General features: G+C 50.9%; 1 protein-coding gene across 8 annotated transcripts in view; it reads left to right on the top strand.

Moving 5' to 3' along the window:
• Positions 1-1,833: 1,833 nt before the first annotated feature.
• ACOX3 (acyl-CoA oxidase 3, pristanoyl) overlaps positions 1,834-17,419 on the top strand; it is a 48,992-nt gene continuing 33,406 nt past the window's right edge. For 4 of the 8 annotated variants that reach the window (XM_027103814.1, XM_027103809.1, XM_027103816.1 and 1 more), the window contains exons 1-6: positions 2,787-2,895; positions 9,724-9,879; positions 10,190-10,420; positions 11,293-11,367; positions 11,861-11,950; positions 14,312-14,455. In XM_027103814.1, the coding sequence (XP_026959615.1) occupies positions 9,736-9,879; positions 10,190-10,420; positions 11,293-11,367; positions 11,861-11,950; positions 14,312-14,455 (684 nt within the window). In that variant the 5' untranslated portion in view covers positions 2,787-2,895; positions 9,724-9,735. Of the gene's footprint in view, positions 1,938-2,763; positions 2,967-9,723; positions 9,880-10,189; positions 10,421-11,292; positions 11,368-11,860; positions 11,951-14,311; positions 14,456-17,419 lie in introns of those variants that run through there. The other 4 variants (XM_027103812.1, XM_027103813.1, XM_027103811.1 and 1 more) reach the window with 4 other exon arrangements.

Below are 17,419 nucleotides of genomic sequence, written 5' to 3'. Positions count from 1 at the left end.
TTTCCTGGTGGTGCAGGAAATCTGCCTGCCAATGCAGGGGACGTGGGTTCGATCCCTGGTCGGGGATGATCCCACATGCCACAGAGCAACTAAGCCCGTGAGCCACAGCTACTGAAGCCCGCACACCTAGAGCCCGTGCTCCGCAACAAGAGAAGCCACCACAATGAGAAGCCCACGCACCTCAACGAAGAGTAGCCCCTGCTCGCCGCAACTAGAGAAAGCCTGTGCGCGGCAACAAAGACCCAACGCGGCCAAAAATAAGTTAATTAAATAAAAAGTAAAAATAAAAGCCCTTGCCTGCTGATCGGCAGTGGGTAGTTGGCCTTTGGACAGGAGTCCACCTTCTCCCCTGGTTGCTGACTCCTGAATAAAGCAACCTTTCCTTTACACCAGCACCTGCCTCTCAAGTATCAGCTTTCAAGTGGCAAGCAGTTGGACCTGAGTGCAGCAATGAGAGGTCATAAATCCAGAGACCAATGTTTAGGGGGCGGTGGAAAATTCCAGTTCGATGGGGGCGGTATCCCTGCATAAGCTCATGCCGGTTCCCTGCCAGAAGCCCACACATTGAATCAAAATTGCACGTATCCTGCCTCTTGGGCTCTTGCCTCTTGGCCTCCTGCCTCTGACGTCCCACACAGGCTGGTTCCTGCCTCCCTTGCCACCTCATTTCCCTTCCCTCACCTGCTAAGTCCTGCACGGGGTGCTTCTCGTCCTTGGAACTTGGAAGCTCATTCCCCTCACTCCCACTCTGTTCCCTCTGCCTGGAATGCTCGTTCCCTATCTTCTCCCAATTAAGAGCTCAGATTAAATGTCCTCTCCTCAGACAGGGCTTCCCGAACGACCCCCGCCCCACCAAAAAAAGAGCCCTCCAGACACCTCATATCTTATTGCCCTGTTTTGTTTTCTTATAATTATCCAAGCGTTGTAGTGTGTTTTGTTTCCTTCCTCTGGAACACAAGCGTCCTTAGGTCAGGAACTCTATCTGGCTTGTTTGCCACCATAGCCCTAGCTTACTTTTTGGCACACTGGACACACCCAGTGATAATTTCTGAGTGAAAATGTCCGTGAGGGAAGGCAGTGTGTCAGAGCCAGGCTTAGGTCAAGGTTGCAAGCCGTGGCCTGGGGGTGGGAGTGGTCTCAGGATACCGATAGCCTAGAGAACTTCCAGTGAGGTTGGAAATGTTCTCTGTCTGCATCGTCTGAAACAGTAGCCACATGTGGCTACGGAGCATGTGAACTGTAGCTAACGCAACTGCGGAACTTAATGTGAAATGTATTTAACTAATGCACGTTTGAATTAAAACAGGCGCATGAGGCTAGTGGCTACTGTACTGGACAGTGTGACTCTAGAGATACCCAGGTGGGACTCCCAGACACCCTCCAGGCTGGGTCCTCAACATCTAAGTGCCGGACGCCGGTGGAGCTCAGGGAAAGCAGCGGCTGAGGCTTCAGTGGGAAGGCCCTCTAGGCTCTGAGTGTCCTGAGTGCCAGCCCTATCGTGCTGACTGAACATGGGCTTCACGCCACTTCAGTAGGAGCCCATCCTCCCCATTACTTTCTAGGTCCTCAGCCAGACACTCCCCTGATGCCAAGCCTCCTTCAGTATTTAAACCCTTTGGATTGAATTGTTGGGTTTATGATTTCCCAAAATAAATTCTTTCATTGACTCATGCCTGTAACATTTGCCATGAAGATCAAAGCTTCGGCGCTTTCTGTGTGCATCTCATGCAAAACCGTATTGAATTGCATAACGCTTTCCCAATACCATTCTCAGCTGTCTACTACTTGATGTAGATTTACTACGGGGAAGGAGGTTGGTGCTTGTGGTCCTGGCAGAGCTGTGACAGGACCATACTTGGTACCAAATCATCACGGCCCATCCCAACCCAGTGACCTGGTGACTCCTTTCCAACCACTCTTCTCTGGATCCTGAACTGGTAAGGGAGGTGGTGGTTGTGGGAGAGAAAGGAGGAAGGGGATAAGGAGAGACAAGTGGCCAGAGTTTTGGAGGAGACTTTAGTGTTAACAATGTGTTCAAATAATTGCAGTTACCAACAATGGCCAACAGAGCAAATGACTCAAAATGAGCAGGGAATGGGTGTGCCTAACAGGGTGGAGTGGGACAGATGTCAAAAGGACAAGAGTGGGCGGATGGGGACTGACGGCAGAGCCCCAGCAGAGGACAGCCAGATCATCGTCAGCTGAGTTACCGAAAGAGCTTGCACCGTGCCCTACTGCTCACACCAGCTCCTGGCAGCTTTACCAGGAAGTAGCTAAGAAAACATATGCAAGACAGAACTCCCTTTCTCTTCCCCCAGGTGGCTCCTCCTATGTCGGTCTCTATGGCATCTCTACCTACCCAGCAAAACAACCCTGAGTAGCGTGTGAACCCTTCTCTCCCCACCTCGCCACTGCCCAAAAAGTCATTATGTCCACCCAATTCTACCTAGAGATGTCCAAAGCACGTTCCCTGTCAAATGCACGTCAAGCAGTGTCCTAAAACCAGAGAGGGAACAGAATCCCCGGGATTCTTCTGCAGGAAGGTCCACTGGCAAGATCGCCAGGGACCGTCGGAGGAAAGTGCCCCGTTTGCGCGCAGCCTCAGCGGCCTCCGCGCGCGGACGCGTTCTGCGTTTCCCGGGCGACGGGGCGGGCGGCGCGGTGAGATGACGCCAGGGGGCGGGGGAGGAGAACTGGGGCAGTGCGGAAGGCAGGGCCTGTCTGCGGCTGCGCGCGCTCTTCTTCGTCTGGGACTTCGGTCTGTGTCCCGGGGACGAGCGGTGAGCGCCTTCTGTGTTCGCTGGGGGGTGCGAGGACTCGCGAGCCGGAGGGCCTGGCGCGTTCCGAAGGTCCAGCCCGCCTTAGCCCGGGAGCGTGGGGGCGGCACGTGCAAAGGGCCGGGGGCAAACGTGTGTCCCGCGCGGGATTGCTGGGCGCAGAGGCTGCAAGGGCCGGCGGCCGGGCGGGTAACTGCGCGAGACGTTTTGAGGAGTTACGACATTGTCCCCTGAGGTCACCTAAAGGGAGAATGATCGGATCCGCATGGTAGGGCCATCTCTGAAATTGTCTGCGAGCGGCTGTTGCCACAATAATGGTATGGACATTCCATGCCGGGAACTGCTCCAGGTGCCCCCGTGAATGGCAACAGCCTGCAGACTAGATACAGGACTAGCCTTACCGTGTTGTCATCACCCCCGAGAGGTGACGTGACTTTGCCAAATTCGCCCGACGCGTAAGCTCTACAGTTGGGATCTGACACCAGGCGTCTGGCTTCAGATCCTCGTATGTAACAGCTGAACCATCATGCAGTACTATTGGTGACCTCAGGCGGCATTTTGCTGCTTAGAATCCTGGCATTTGGGGTGGGATGTGCCTGATGACAGCGTTAAGACCTTGGGCAATTTACTCCACTCTGACAAGCTGCGGTTTCCTCACGTGTAAACTGAGAGTACTGATTATACTGGGGTTGCCAGCACCGTGGAGATCAACTATTCAGTCTCTGTTAGCAACGTGTGAGATTAACACACCCACCCACACGCAATGTTTGCTCAATAATTGGAGGTTATTATGATAGATGTAATAGGAGCAACGAGAAACGAAAGGGTTCGGTTGGCATTAAAGAGGTGCAATGGGGGGGGGGGGGGGAGGAAGGCTTGGAAACTAATTGGATTATGGGGCACAAAGGAGAAGGGAATTCCAGGATGACACTTGGGTTTATAGATCAACTAACCCTTGGGCCACTGGCAGCAAAGAACTGGCCCTGCAGGGGGACAGGTAGAGCCGGGGGCTGAGGGTGAGTTCCATGCCGAACATTCAGAGTTTGAGGACCTCTGGAACGCGAGAGGAGAGGGGTGGCCAGGAAGCTGCCAGTGAGCACATGGGGCTGGAGGTGTGGAGCTGGGAGCCCTTGGTGAATTAAGTCAGTGTAAACGGATGAGATGATGCAGGGCGAGAGTGGCTGAGGCCCAGTCTGCAAGGAGACAGAAGAGGAGCTGCAGAGGCAGGAGAAGTGTGGTGTTCTGGACCAACCAAGGGGTGGGGCCACGTGCAGGGAAGTCCAGAAAGAAACAAAGTTCCCTTGGACTTTGTAGCTTGTATTTGGGGGCACTTGGTCTCTGCCAAGAGCCGTGCCTTACTTTTTATTTTATTTTATTTTAAATTTAACCTGTTTATTAAGCGATAACTCATTGTACAATTCACCCATCTAACGTGTACAGATCAGTGGTTTTCCCTACCCTGTATTCACAGAGTTGTGCAACCAACCCCGCTGTTTAATTCCAGGACGTGTTCATCAGTCCAAAAGAAACCTTGGACACATTAGTGGTCACAATCCTTGTCTTCCCACCTCCCCAGCTGCTGGCAGCTGCTAACCTACTTTCTGTCTCTCTCTTTTTACCCTCTCTGATCATTTCACTTAAATGGGATCATGCGGTCTTTCACTCAGCATCATGTTTTCAAGGTTCGTCCACATTGTAGCATATGCCAGTACTGCCTTCCTTTTTGTGGCAAATCACATTTCATTGTACGGACAGACTACATTTTATTGATGAACATATGGGTTGTTTCTACTTTGGGGTTATTATACATGCTGCTATGGATATTCTTTGGATATTTATTTTCATTTCTCTTGGCTATATTCCTAGAAGCGGAATTGCCGGGTCATGTGGTAACAGTATACTTAAGCTTTTGAAAGATGACCAAATTTTCCAAAGTCACTGCACCATTTTACATTCCCACCAGCAATGTATAAGGGTTCCGGTTTCTCCGCATCCTCATCAACACTTGTTATTATCCATCTTTCTGATCCATGGCCATCCTAGGGTATGCAAAGTGGTATCTTATTTTGGTTTCGATTTGCGTTTCCCTGATGGCTAATGCGGTTGAGAGTCTTTTCATGAACTTGTTGGCCATTCGTATATCTTTGGAGAAATGTCTATCTGAGCCGTTTAAATTGGGTTATTTGGCTTTATTATTAAGTTTTAAGATTCTTCGTGTAGCCTGGGTACAAGTCCCTTATCGATATATGATTTTCAGATCTCTTCCCCCATTCTCTGGGTTGTCATTTCCCTTTTAAAAAAAAATTTTTATTGGAGTATAGTTGATTTGCAATGTTGTGTTAGCTTCAGGTGTACAGCAAAGTGAATCAGTTGTACATATAGCCACTCTTTTTTTTTTTTTTAAGATACTTTTCCCATAGAGGCCATTACAGAGTATTGAGTAGAGTTCCCTGTGCTATACAGCAGGTTCTTATAGGTTATCTCTTTTATATATAGTAGTGTGTATGTGTCACTCCCAGTCTTCCAGTTTATCCCTCCCTCCCCCTTGCCCCCAGTAACATAAGTTTGTTTTCTACATCCGTGGCTCTACTTCTGTTTTGTAAATAAGTTCATTTGTACCTTGTTTTTAGATTCCACATATAAGCAATATCATATGATATTTGTCTTTCTGTGTCTGACTGACTTCACTCAGTAGGACAATCTCTAGGTCCTTCCACGTTGCTGCAAATGGCATTATTTTGTTCTTTTTTATGGCTGAGTAATATTCCATTGTATCTATGTGCCACATCTTCTTTATCCGTTCTTCTGTAGATGGATATTTAGGTTGCTTTCATGTCCTGGCTATTGTAAATAGTGCTGCAGTGAACATTGGGGTGCATGTATCTTTTTGAATTATGGTTTTCTCCGGGTATATGCCCAGGAGTGGGATTCCTGGATCATACGGCAACTCTGTTAGTTTTCTAAGGAACCTCTGTACTGTTTTCCATAGTGGCTGTGATAGTGACCAGGGTTCTTGGCCTTCCCCAACCAATAGAAATTAATCAGAGGCCAGACAAGAAATTCAAACAAGGCTTTATTGGGACCCCTGCTGCAGCAGAGGGGAGCAAAAAACAGGTACCCTTGCTGGCTCGCTCCCTGAGGGGGTGCGAGCTGCGTCCTTATATGGGGTGAGGGTAGGGGTGTGTACAGGGGTCGAGCCGGAGGGGTGGTTTAGGAGGTTTGCCCCCCCCTTAGGGGGGGTTGAGTGCAGGGGGCATGCTCAGGACCCTGCTTTTGCTCCCACCAGCCTGCTTTTGCTCCCGGCTCTTCAGAAGTGGCATTTGAGTTTTTTGGTGTTTTGTATATTTTGTCCAGAATTTGCCCCAACTGCCCATGCACACAGTTATTTTTAGTCCCATATAGTTTCTTTGTCTTTTGTTGCTCAAGGAGAGGTGTGTCCATGTGCAAGCACTGCAGCAAAGGGTCCCAGGTCCCAGGCCTGTCTCAGCTGTACCAGTTTACATTCCTACCCACAGCTCAGGAGGGGTCCCTTTTCTCCACACCCTCTCCAGCATTTATTGTTTGTAGATGTTTTGATGACGGCCGTTCTGACCGGTGTGAAGTGACACCTCATTGTAGTTTTGATTTGCCACTTTCTTGATGGTGTCCTTTGCAGCAAAACATTTTCATTTTGATGAAGTCCAATATGTATATTTTTTCTTATGTTGCCTGTGCTTTTGGTATCATCTTTAAGAAGGCTTTGCCTATCTTGAAATTATAAAGATTTACTCTTATATATATTTCTGAGTTTATAGTTGTAGCTTTTACATTTAGATCTGTGATCCATTCTGAGTTAATTTTTGTGTATGTGTGTGGAAAGAGTTCAACTTCATTCCTTTGCATGTGGTTACTCAGCTGCCCCTGCCCCATTTGAGAAAAGACTGTTTTTCTCCGTTGAATTGTCTTGGCACCCTTCTCAAAAAGCAATTGACCCTATATGTTAAGGTTTATTGCTGGACTCTCAATCCTATTCCATTGATAAATATGTCTATCTTTATGCCGGTACCACAGTGTCTTCATTATCGTCACTTTGTAGCAAATTTTGAAATCAAGAAGAAGTGTGAACCTTCCAACTTTGTTTTTCAAGGTGTTTTTGTCTATTCTGAGTTCCTTACACTTCCATATGAATTTTAGGGTCAGCTTTTTAATTCTTGCAAAACAAGCCAGCTAGAATTTTGACTGGGATGACACTGAATCTGTAGATGAGTTGGGGAATATTGGTATTTTAACAATATTAAGTCTTCTGATCCGTTAACAAGGGGTACAAGACTTCCGCCACCAGGGCAGTCGTATTTAGGTCTTAGATTTCTTTCAAAAATGTTTTATAGTTTTCAGAGTACAAGTTTTGCACTTCTTTTGTTGAATTTATTTCCAAGTATTTTATCATATTTAATGCTGTTGTTGATGGAATTGTTTTCTTAATTTCATTTTTGAGTTGTTCGTTGCTAGTATATAGAAACCAGTTGACTTTTTTTTTTTAATATTTATTTATTATTTATTTAGGCTGCGCCAGGTCTCAGTTGCAGCACACAGGCTCTTTAGTTGCTGCATGTGGGTTTCTTAGTTACGGCATGCATGCGGGATCTAGTTCCCCGACCAGGGATCAAACTCAGGCCCTCAGCATTGGGAGCATGGAATCTTACCCACTGGACCACCAGGAAAGTCCCGAAACCAGTTGACTTTTGCTTACTGACCTTGTACCCTGCAAACTGGCTGAACTGATATTATTAATTCTAACCATTTTTTGGAATTTCTGTATACAGAGTCATGTCATCTGCAGATAGAGATAGGTTTCTAATCTGGATGCCTTTAATTTCATCTCTTGTCTAATTACATCGACTAGCAGGTCCAGTATAGTGTTGACTAGAAGAGTTAGTGGACATCCTTGTCTCGTTCCTGATCTTAGGGGAAAGGCATTCAGTCTTTCATATTTAAGTACAATGATAGCTATGGGGTTTTCGTAGATGCCTTTTATCAGATTAAATAGCTTTTATCAAACTATTTCTAGTTTATTGAGTTTTTATCATGAAAAGGTGTTCAATTTTGTCAAATGCTTTTTCTGCAACTGTTGATATGACCATGTGTTTTTTGTCCTCTATTCTGTGGATAGGGTGTATTACATGAATTGATTTTCAAATGTTGAATCAGCCTTACATTCCTAGTATAAATTTCACTTGGTCATGGTGTATAATCTTTTTTGTATGTTGCTGGATTTAGTTTGCAAGATTTATTGAGGACTTCTGCTATATTCATGAGGGGTGTTGGTCTGTAGTTTTCTTGTGATGTCTTTGGTTTTGGTTTCAAGGGAATATTGGCTTAATGGAACACTTTACAGACATGTTCCTTACTCTTTTTTTGCCGGGGGGGGGGGAATGGGGGGAAGGGTTTGTAGATTACTGGTATTCTTCTTCAAATGTTTGGTAGAATTCACACCCGAAGGCCTCTGGCTTTGCTTTGTGTGTCGTTTATGGATTCCTAATTCAATCTCTTTACTTGTTATAGGTCTATTCACATTTTCTGTTTCTTCATGAGTCAGTTTGGGTAGATTGTGTCTCTTGAGGAATTGGGCCATTTTATGGAGTATACCGGACTTGTTGGCATACAGTGGTTCATAGGATTTGCTTAGAATCCTTTTTATTTCTTTAAGGTCGGTAGTCATAGCCCCTCCTTGGTTCCTGAAGTGAGTAATTTGTGTTTTCCCTCTTTCTTAACTGGGTCAATCAAGCTAAAAGTTTTTTGTCAGTCTGTTCTGTTTTTGTTGATCTTCTCTTTTCTATTCCATCCTTTGGGCTCTAATCTTTTATCTTCTTCCTTTCTGCTTGCTCTAGGTTTAGTCTCTGGTTTTTCCCCAGCATCTTAAAGCGGTGCCTGAAGAGCTTGCCTTGGGCTCAGACTCTGGGTTCAGGTCCCTTCTCTACCACTTCTCAGCAGTGGGAGTTCCCAAAAGACAGCAAGCCTCCCTGAGCTGGGGTTCCTGCATCTTTCGAGAGGGCCAGTAGTACTTGGCTCACAGTTTGGGGGGTGATGTAAGCTGCAGTCTGTCGAGGCATCATCCCTGACACACAAGTGGGCGGGCAGATGTGCCCCTTCCCATCTTTTCCTCTGTCACACACACAGGAGACAGAGGTGCTTCACCGGTAGAGACCACTTTCCCATTGTGTATCAGCAACCTTGACCGTCATACTCAGAGTCCGACATCCTAGACTATTCTAATGTTTAACTAGAAGGACTTAAAGGTTCCCTTGGGCCTTAGAGAGTTGAGCTGGGGGTTCACGCCCAGGACTCTGCTCTCCTGGTGGCCCTCTAGGTCTGTGTTCACAAGCGTCTCCCGTCCCTGGCTTCATTGGCCCAGGCACCGTGGAAGAGGAGCCAGTCTGCTCAGAAAATTCCAGATCGAACCTTTGGTCAAGAGAGCTGGGTTGCTCTGTTAGTAGAAGCCGGACATCCCCCATCCAGGCTCCGGGCAGGCATCCCCCGTCCAGGCTCTGGGCGGGCATCCCCCGTCCAGGCGGACTCAAGGGGACCCTAAGGGTGTGGCCAGAGTGCACTGGCCAGCGCTGGCTCGACTCCAGGGCGAGGCTTCCTGGGCCACCGGTCTAGATGGCCCGGCGGGGGCGAGGTGTCTTCAGGCCAGGCTGTAGCACACAGAGCCCTGGACCCTGGTGCTTCACAGCGCCGGCCCTGGGCTGCCCTTTGCCCCCGTCCAACGCCTCATCACCTTGGTTCAGGAATAGAAACGCGGAGCGCTCACCTCCTCTCCGGGAGGATGGCCGTCAGCTCTGTGGCCCCCGCCGGCTGTCCCTTCACAGTCAGAGCTCCTTTGCCCTTCACAGCCTGCTGCACACGTGCCGTTGTTGGTGATGGTGTGAGTAGGACACGAGCTGACTTGGTTCATGTGTCTGTGCAGGTGGCGGGAGCGATGGCGCCCCTTGGGGAAGGGAGCGATGACCCCGTGCTGCCAGACCTGCCCCGGGGGCCCCTGCATGCGGCCCGCGCCCGCGCCTCCTTCCCCTGGAAGGAACTGGCGCTGTTCTGGGAAGGGCCGGACATGCTGCGCTTCAAGGTGAGGCTGGGCTGGGCGGCGCCGGGGGACCCTCGCGGTCGGGCAGGGTCTGCTGGGTGGCTGGGTCCTCGGCAGAAAGGTGGGGCGGGCCCTCGGGGAATCATAGGGAGCCGGGAATGCATGAACACAGAGGCCTGGGGCCCTCCGCTCTCCCCTGGGAAGGACTCTCGTCTCTGTCCCTGCATTTCTGGGTTACACTGCACGTCTGAGGCCATGAGACGTGGCCACGAGAAGTCCACATAAGCCAGAGCATAGCGACATTCCATACTTTACCTCCAAATCAGCCATTCCGCGCCCCCTGCGTTTCCAGAAAAACATCTTCTCGGCGCTGGAGAACGACCCCCTCTTCGCCCATCCCCCCGGCAGTCTCTCGCTGGAGAAGTACCGGGAGCTGAACTTCCTGCGCTGCAAGCGGGTCTTCGAATACGACTTCCTCCGCGTGGAGGACTTGCTGGGGAACCCGCTGAGGGTCCTGGCGCTGATCCAGTGCCTGGGCATGTACGACTGGTCCCTGGCCACCAAGTTCTTCCTGCACACGCTGGTGAGTCGGCCCCGGGAGAGGAGAGGAGAGGGATCCCCGCTCTCACCCTGCACCCCGGGGCCACGACGACTCTCTGTCCACGTGAACCTAAAACTCACTCAGCCTGTGAGAGGGAGACAGGTGCCTTTGTGGGTTCGTGGTTGTCAGCGTTTGCCTGCTTCTAAAGTTTTGGGAGAGCTGTGCGTTGGGGAAATATTCATTTAAAGAGATTTCTAGAAAATAAGATAGGAAGCAGAAGCAGAGATGAGAATGTGGGGGCAGATCTTGTGACTTTTAGTGAGAAGGCCAGTGTTTTTTCAGCCATTTATGCAAATATTTACGCGTTAAGTCCTTGGATAAAGTGCAGTGCTGTGAAGTTACAGCCCCATAGGAACAGGAGCGTTGGGAATTTTGCTTTATACCAAAAAAGAAAGAAAGGGAGGGAGAGAGAGAGAGAAAGAAAGGGGGGGGGGGAGAGAAAGTAGGTCAAAGGTGAAGCCTGTGTTTCTGTCTCAAATACATGGGTAGAGCTGAACTTGAGAAGGTGGCCTCATCCACGTGCTGTGTGAAGGAAAGGTGGGCTCACTCTGCCCTTCCTGCACCCTCATCCCTCATCCAAGCCCCATCTCCTTGCTGTTCATGGACCCTCACAGTTCAGTGTAACTCACGTAAACTGCTTGGGACAAGGATCCAGGTCTCGCCACTCCACGAGCTCAAGGCTGTGTCTCAGGGGACCCTGGACCTTGGACGCCAGTGCCTTTACCTCTGGGAACCTGATGACCTCGCTGTGGGATGCTGTGGTGCTGAGGGACCATGGTAGGGTGGGTGTGAAGTCCCAGGGCGGCGGCACTCATTAGCTTCCACCTTTTCATGTCATGGTGTTCTGTTTTCAGACCTTTGGATCAGCGATCTACAGCTCTGGTTCTGAAAGGCATTTCAAATATCTTCCAAAGATCTTCAATATGGAGGTCAGTTGAGGGTCGTGGTGAGTCGTGAGTTCACGTCTTGTTCCCTGTTCCCCTTAGAGGTTTGTGGAAAGGGCAGCTTGCAGAAGGGGGTAGGGATGCTCCTCTTATCTCACGATGTTTTTAGGCTTTTCACCAAACAGCTAAGGCTGTTGTTTACCAAACTGGGGTGTGCCACATCCCCAGCACTATAGGAATTTAGGTTTTCGTTATCGAGGTAAAGCCTTCCGTTCTCTTCTGCTGCCTGGGAGCCGTTCTTGCCGCCGTGCTGACTTAGCGAGGCCGCCGTCAGCTCTTCCAACCTGCTGTTCTCACAGGCGGGAGCTGCGGCCGGCGGCCGGCACGGCAGGACGGCTCAGTAAGGTCACTGGTTGTTAGATAGGAAATGGAGATTCGGGGCTTTGATGGGTGGTTTAGGCCGTAAGGGAAAGGGTGTTGGCAGGGCCCCTCCACGAAGGGGACCCTCGCCTTACATCATTTTCTGTTTCCACATTAGATTTTTGGATGTTTTGCTCTGACTGAAGTGAGTCACGGGAGTAATACCAAGGCCATGCGGACGACCGCACACTACGACCCCACCACTGAGGTAGGTGATACCCGCCCGTCTGTCTCTGGGCTTCGAGCACATGAAACGTGGTGTTGTCATGTAATAAGACCAGGAAACCCGTCTTTTTACGTGAGTGCACACTGAGATCTCTCACGCAGAACACTGGAGCTTAGGAGAGAAAGGCTGTGAGATGTGAAACCCAGTCCCACCCGGAAATCTGTCCTGGTTCGCATTTGGGTGGCATTTGAATGTGGTGAAAGCACGAGCTACCATTTGGTAAAGTTTAGTTCTTTGTTTACCGGGTTTGGTGTTTGATTTGTAAGCCGTTCAGTCTGCTCCTGCTTTGTAGAACAAGCAGTAAAGAAGATTCCCTGTGACCCTTGTCCCTCTCTAGCTGTCTGTCTGCATCCCCTGCCTGTGGCCAGGCTCTTTCGGGCAGTGGCCCGGCCCCTCCGGTCCTGGCGCTCCTCCTGCATTCGTGGATTCTCGTGGCACACGTCCGGGGGACCCTGGCGGTCCTTGCTGTCAGAGGGCGCGTGCTCTAGAGGAGGCGAGCCTGTGAACAGATGGGGTCGTGGTGTGTGGGGCGGACGGCAGTGAGGGAGGTGGAGAGGACGGGGCGTGCGGGGGATCTGTGACCTCTGCTGCTCGCATCCCGTGGCCCCTTTGCCCCATGTCTCCCAGAGGCCCGCATCCTTCTGCCGCTTTCTCACGGTGCTGGGATCTGGGACCCTTTGGCCTCCACCCGCCCAGTTGGTCGTGTGGTTCGGCAGAGGCCTGTGCAGCAGAGTGAAGCCGTGTCCCGTGCGTCTGCTCAGCACGCGGCCATCATTCACGAGACAGCGCCGGCTGAGTGTGGGCTGTGTGCCTGCCGTGCTGCAGGCTGGGGGCTCGAGGATGAACCCGAGGAGCCCCCGGCAGAGCAGGGACAGTAGAGCAGTGGACGGGGGTCACAGTGGGCGCCCCGCAGGCTGCCAGGCGGTGCCTGGGAGCAGAGCCGAGGGTCAGCCACGCTCTCGGGGCTGAGAGCAGGCCGCGTGGCCTCTTGGGTTCTCACCCGTCATTTAAGCCACGACATACCTTTGTCTGCACCCAGGTCTTTCTGGCTCTCGGCCTTCTCTTTCCTTGGCTCCCGTGCCCCTGGGCTCTCGGTGCAGGGGGGACGGGGGGCTTCCAGCTCTGGCGCAGAGAGGTCAGTGCCTGGTGGCCTGGTGGCCTGGGTGGAATGCGGACAAGCAGTTGTTTTTGACCCAGTTCCTCTTGGCGTTTGTCCTTAAGTGCAGATCGGTCAAGATTAGGATCCCCGAGCCTCCCACGGGCCGCGGGTTGTGTTGGTCTAGACAACGGGTATTTGTTGAGCACCTACTGTGGGCTAGAAGCTGCGGTGAGGGCCTGGACTCACAGCGGCGAGCAGGCCGGTGGGACTCTTATGCTGGAGGGGAGATGCCGACGGTCACCGGCGTGGAGAAGCTGGATGTGCCAGGGCTGTGGAGACGCGGGGGCGGGGGTGAGGAGAGAGTGTGGAGGGTGCGGGGAAGGTGTCTGTATATTATCTCATGCAGTAGCACACGTACAGTTTATAAAATCATACACACCGCCGGTTACAGAAGGGAATTCTCCCTGTGAGCCCTGCAAGAACGAGAGAAGCTGAACTGGAACCGGCCTCCAGGGGCCTCGGGAATTTATGCGGGAGGTGACACGCTCTCCGCTGCCCGCAGGCGCGGTCCGTCCAGTGACCAGGACGCCCTCTCCTTGGAGTGTTTCCCGGGCCCTCCATTGGGGCGCCTCCTGGGGGCAGCCCCCAGCCCTGCTTTCCTCTTGCTCTCGTGCTCTGTCCTGCCTCCCCAAGGCCCCGGCTGTGTCCTCGGAGGACCTGTCCCCTCCTGTCTGCTCCTTCTTTAATTCCTGTGCTTGTCTGCCTCGTGCTCCTGGGCTCGTGGGGTGTCATCCCCCCGTCATCTCTCCCAGCCTTTAGGTGGGAGAGACAGGGCGAGCAGAGGGACAGAACGTCGTGAATCAGAGGTGGATGAGGGGTCAGGCAGGCATGAGGCAGAGGAGGGGACCCGTGCCTCCTCCCAAAGGCCGTGTTCAGGGGGGGCTTGCTGGGAAGGTAAACGCTGTCGGGCGTTGGCAGCTTCCAAGGTATTTTGCTTATATTTTATTGTTCGACATACTGGTCATCGTTTTCCATAGGAAGGTGCTTCTTTAAGTCGTAAGACCCAGGACGTGCTCTGTTTAAAAGCAGGGCGACCTGTGCCACGCAGGAGACGACCTGCAGCCTCTTCTTACTCCTGCCTCAAGAGGTTTTGAACAGAGAAAACCGAGTGTGTCAAAGACAGAAAGAAATTCCATGTATTCCCCAGTCTCCAGCTGTAACTTTCATTTTTTTCCCTCGTGCAGGAGCTCATCATACATTCCCCGGATTTCGAAGCCGCCAAGTTCTGGGTTGGCAATCTGGGCAAGACGGCTACGCACGCGGTGGTGTTTGCTCAGCTGTACACGCCGGGGGGCCAGTGCCACGGGCTGCACCCCTTCGTCGTGCAGGTAAGGGCAGGTGTTACCCAGGGGGTGTCTGGCCAGTCTGGAGACATTTTCATCACAGCTGGGGACGGGGTGCTTCTGGCATCTGGGGTCCAGACCAGGGTGCCTTAAACACCCTATAGTACACACGACAGCCCTGCTGCCAGCCCCCGCCAGAAGCCTGACCCGCCCCAAATGTCCGTGTGCTGCCGCTGAGAAGCCCTGAGCCCAGGATCAGCTGGGGGAGGATCTCCATCCTCCTGGGGGCCACACTGGCATGGTGGGACGCCTGTCCCCACCCCCCAGGCTCTGGTAGCTGGTCTCAGGGGCTCCAGGAGTCCCAACGTGAAGTCTGACTTGGGGGCTTTCATGTAGCCCCTTCCTGGGTCACAAACGGAGCTTTGGCCATCGGGGGTGCCTGGGATGGCCGGCCTGTTTCCCGCTGCCAAGGGCGGCTGCAGTGTCCCTGGACTTGGAGCTCTGGGAGGTTCTCCAGGACCTTTCTCTCTGGGCTGACTGGATACTGAATGACACCCTGCTTCCCCCACCCCCAGACCCATTCTGACATTTTTTCTTCTCAGAGACTTTTCTGACGGGGGCGGTGCTCTCATGAGAGAAGAAAATCATCATTTTTTAAAAAATTGAGCTGAAATTCATGTAACATGCAATTAACCATTTTATTTATTTTTAAATTAAATTAATTTATTTTCTTGGCCTCTCTGTGTGGCTTGCGGGATCTTAGTTCCCCGACCAGGGATTGAACCCCGGCCCACGGCAGTGAAAACGCAGAGTCTGAACCACTGGACCACCAGGGAATTACCAAAATTAACCATTTTAAAGTGAGCAATTTAGTGGCATTTAGGGAATTCACGATGTTGTATCTCTCTAGTTTCAGAGCGTTTCCTTTCTAGAAGAAACCCCGCGCTCATTCAGCACCGCCTCCCTGCCCGCCTCCCCGGCTCTGGCAGCCAGTGGTTTGCTTTCTGTCTCTATGCATCTCCCTCTCCGGGATGTTTCATATAAAGCCATCACACGCTGTGTGACCTTTTGTGTCTGACTTCTTTCTCTTCACGTGTTTTTGAAGTTCCTCCACGTTGCAGCCTGTCCCAGAACCCCCTTCCTTTTCGAGCCTGAATGGTCCATTATGTGGACGGTCCACAGTCTGTGTATGCATTCGTCCGTTGATGGATGTTGGGTGGTTTCACCTTTTGGCTGTTGGGAGTAATGTCACTGTCAACATTCATGAGCAGTGCCTGTTTGCACACCAGTCTTCAGTTCTTCGGGGTATGTACCTAGGCGTGGAATTGCTGGGTCGTATGGTCATTCTGTGTTCAATTTTTTGTAGAATCCCGTACTAGTTTCCACCATTTTACATCCCCACCTGCAATGCCAAGGGCTCCAGTTCCTTCACATCCTTACCAACACTTGTTATTTTCCTTTTTTCCCCCATAACCACCCTAATGGGTACGAAGCAGTATCTGGCTGTGATTTTGATTTGCATTTTCTTAATAACCAACAATGTGGAACATATTCTCCTGTGCCATTTGCCTATCTTCTTTGTCAAAATGTCTATTCAAATCCTTTGCCCTGTGGAACCAAGCAGGGACTGAGAAAGCAAAGGCTGTTTGCTCAGAGCTGGCTGAGCCGGGGGTCAGCCTTCGTCAGTGTTATTGGCAGAGACCCAGAGGCAGGCAGAGGCGTGGGCGAGCTTCCCAGTGGAGAAAAGGGGGCTCAGGGTGCCTGACGGGGCTGGGGGCTGGGAGGGTCTGGGGGGGGGCATTCCTTGTGACTGGTCAGGGGGCAGGCGGGGCCTTCTGTGGTTGGTCCCAAGTCGGAGGCAGGACGACGATTAGGGAGGCCGTCAGTACTGATCGAGTCCTGGCCGATTGTCCAGCGGTGGCTGTTTGGCCTCCTGGCTTGTCACTAGAGACAGCAGTCTGCCCTCCTGCAGGTCCGACTCCCAGCAGGCTGGCTCCCGGGGCTGGCGGCTGTGGCCCGAGGGTCAGAGCCCTGCTCTCGCACGTGGTCTGGTCATCGTCCAGTTGTATGTTCAGACCCTCAGTTCATGTCTTAATCGGATTGTTTGTGATTTTTGGTGAGTCGCAAGGGTTCTTTTTATATTCTGCATACTAAGCCTTATCAGATGGCTGGTGGGCGAATATTTCCTCCTGTTCTAAAATTGTCTTCACTTTCTCGATAACGTCCTCTGTGCACAAGGGCTCGAATTTTGACGACGTCCAGTTGACCCATTTCCCTTTGGTGCTCATGTCCTTATTTTTCAATTTGCAATGAACCCCTGCAGACCAGGTGTAGTTTTTGATACCTAAGGCAACCATACACTGTTTCTGGAGTACAGATTTGTACCCGAAGTGAACTTCTTATGGAAATCGGACTTGAATGCAACGTCTTTCAGTGTCTCCGGCTCTTAGATTGTAGAGCCATGGTGTTCTGGATTCTGTTACATGTTGTGCTTTAAACACTCAGTAGGATGTTGCGGGCCTCCATCTGACATATCCTCTCTGTGTACTTAGTGCATATCCAGGGCAGGCTCGAGGGCGGCATGAATCCTGCCCTCGTGGAGTTTACCGTCTACTCAGAAAGAGAGGTTGAAATAAGTCATCACAAAACTATTTAATTAGAATGTGCTATGTGCCACAGGTCATTAGCTGATGAGTGGAGGGGTATAATTTTTTTTATTGGAAAATTCAACACGATTAGTTTAATACAGTGTAGTGGCTACCGCTATTTAGGTACCAATACTTCTTTTCCTTTAATTAAAAAATTTTTGTGGTTTTTTTTTTATTGAGGTATACTTGATTTACAACGTTATTTTAGTTTCAGGTGTACGATACAGTGATTCAAAATTTTTATAGTTCTTACTCCATTTAAAGTTGTTATTAAATATTGGCCACATTCCCTGTGCTGTACCACGTGTCCTCGTAGCTTATTTACTTGACACGTAGCAGTGTGTATCTACCAGAGGGCATA

The sequence above is a fragment of the Aethalodelphis obliquidens genome, unplaced genomic scaffold (genome assembly GCF_003676395.1).
Source record: "Aethalodelphis obliquidens isolate GAN/ISIS:26980383/991018 unplaced genomic scaffold, ASM367639v1 scaffold6, whole genome shotgun sequence".
Taxonomy (NCBI): domain Eukaryota; kingdom Metazoa; phylum Chordata; class Mammalia; order Artiodactyla; family Delphinidae; genus Aethalodelphis; species Aethalodelphis obliquidens.
This window is presented reverse-complemented; position numbering and strand designations above follow the sequence as displayed.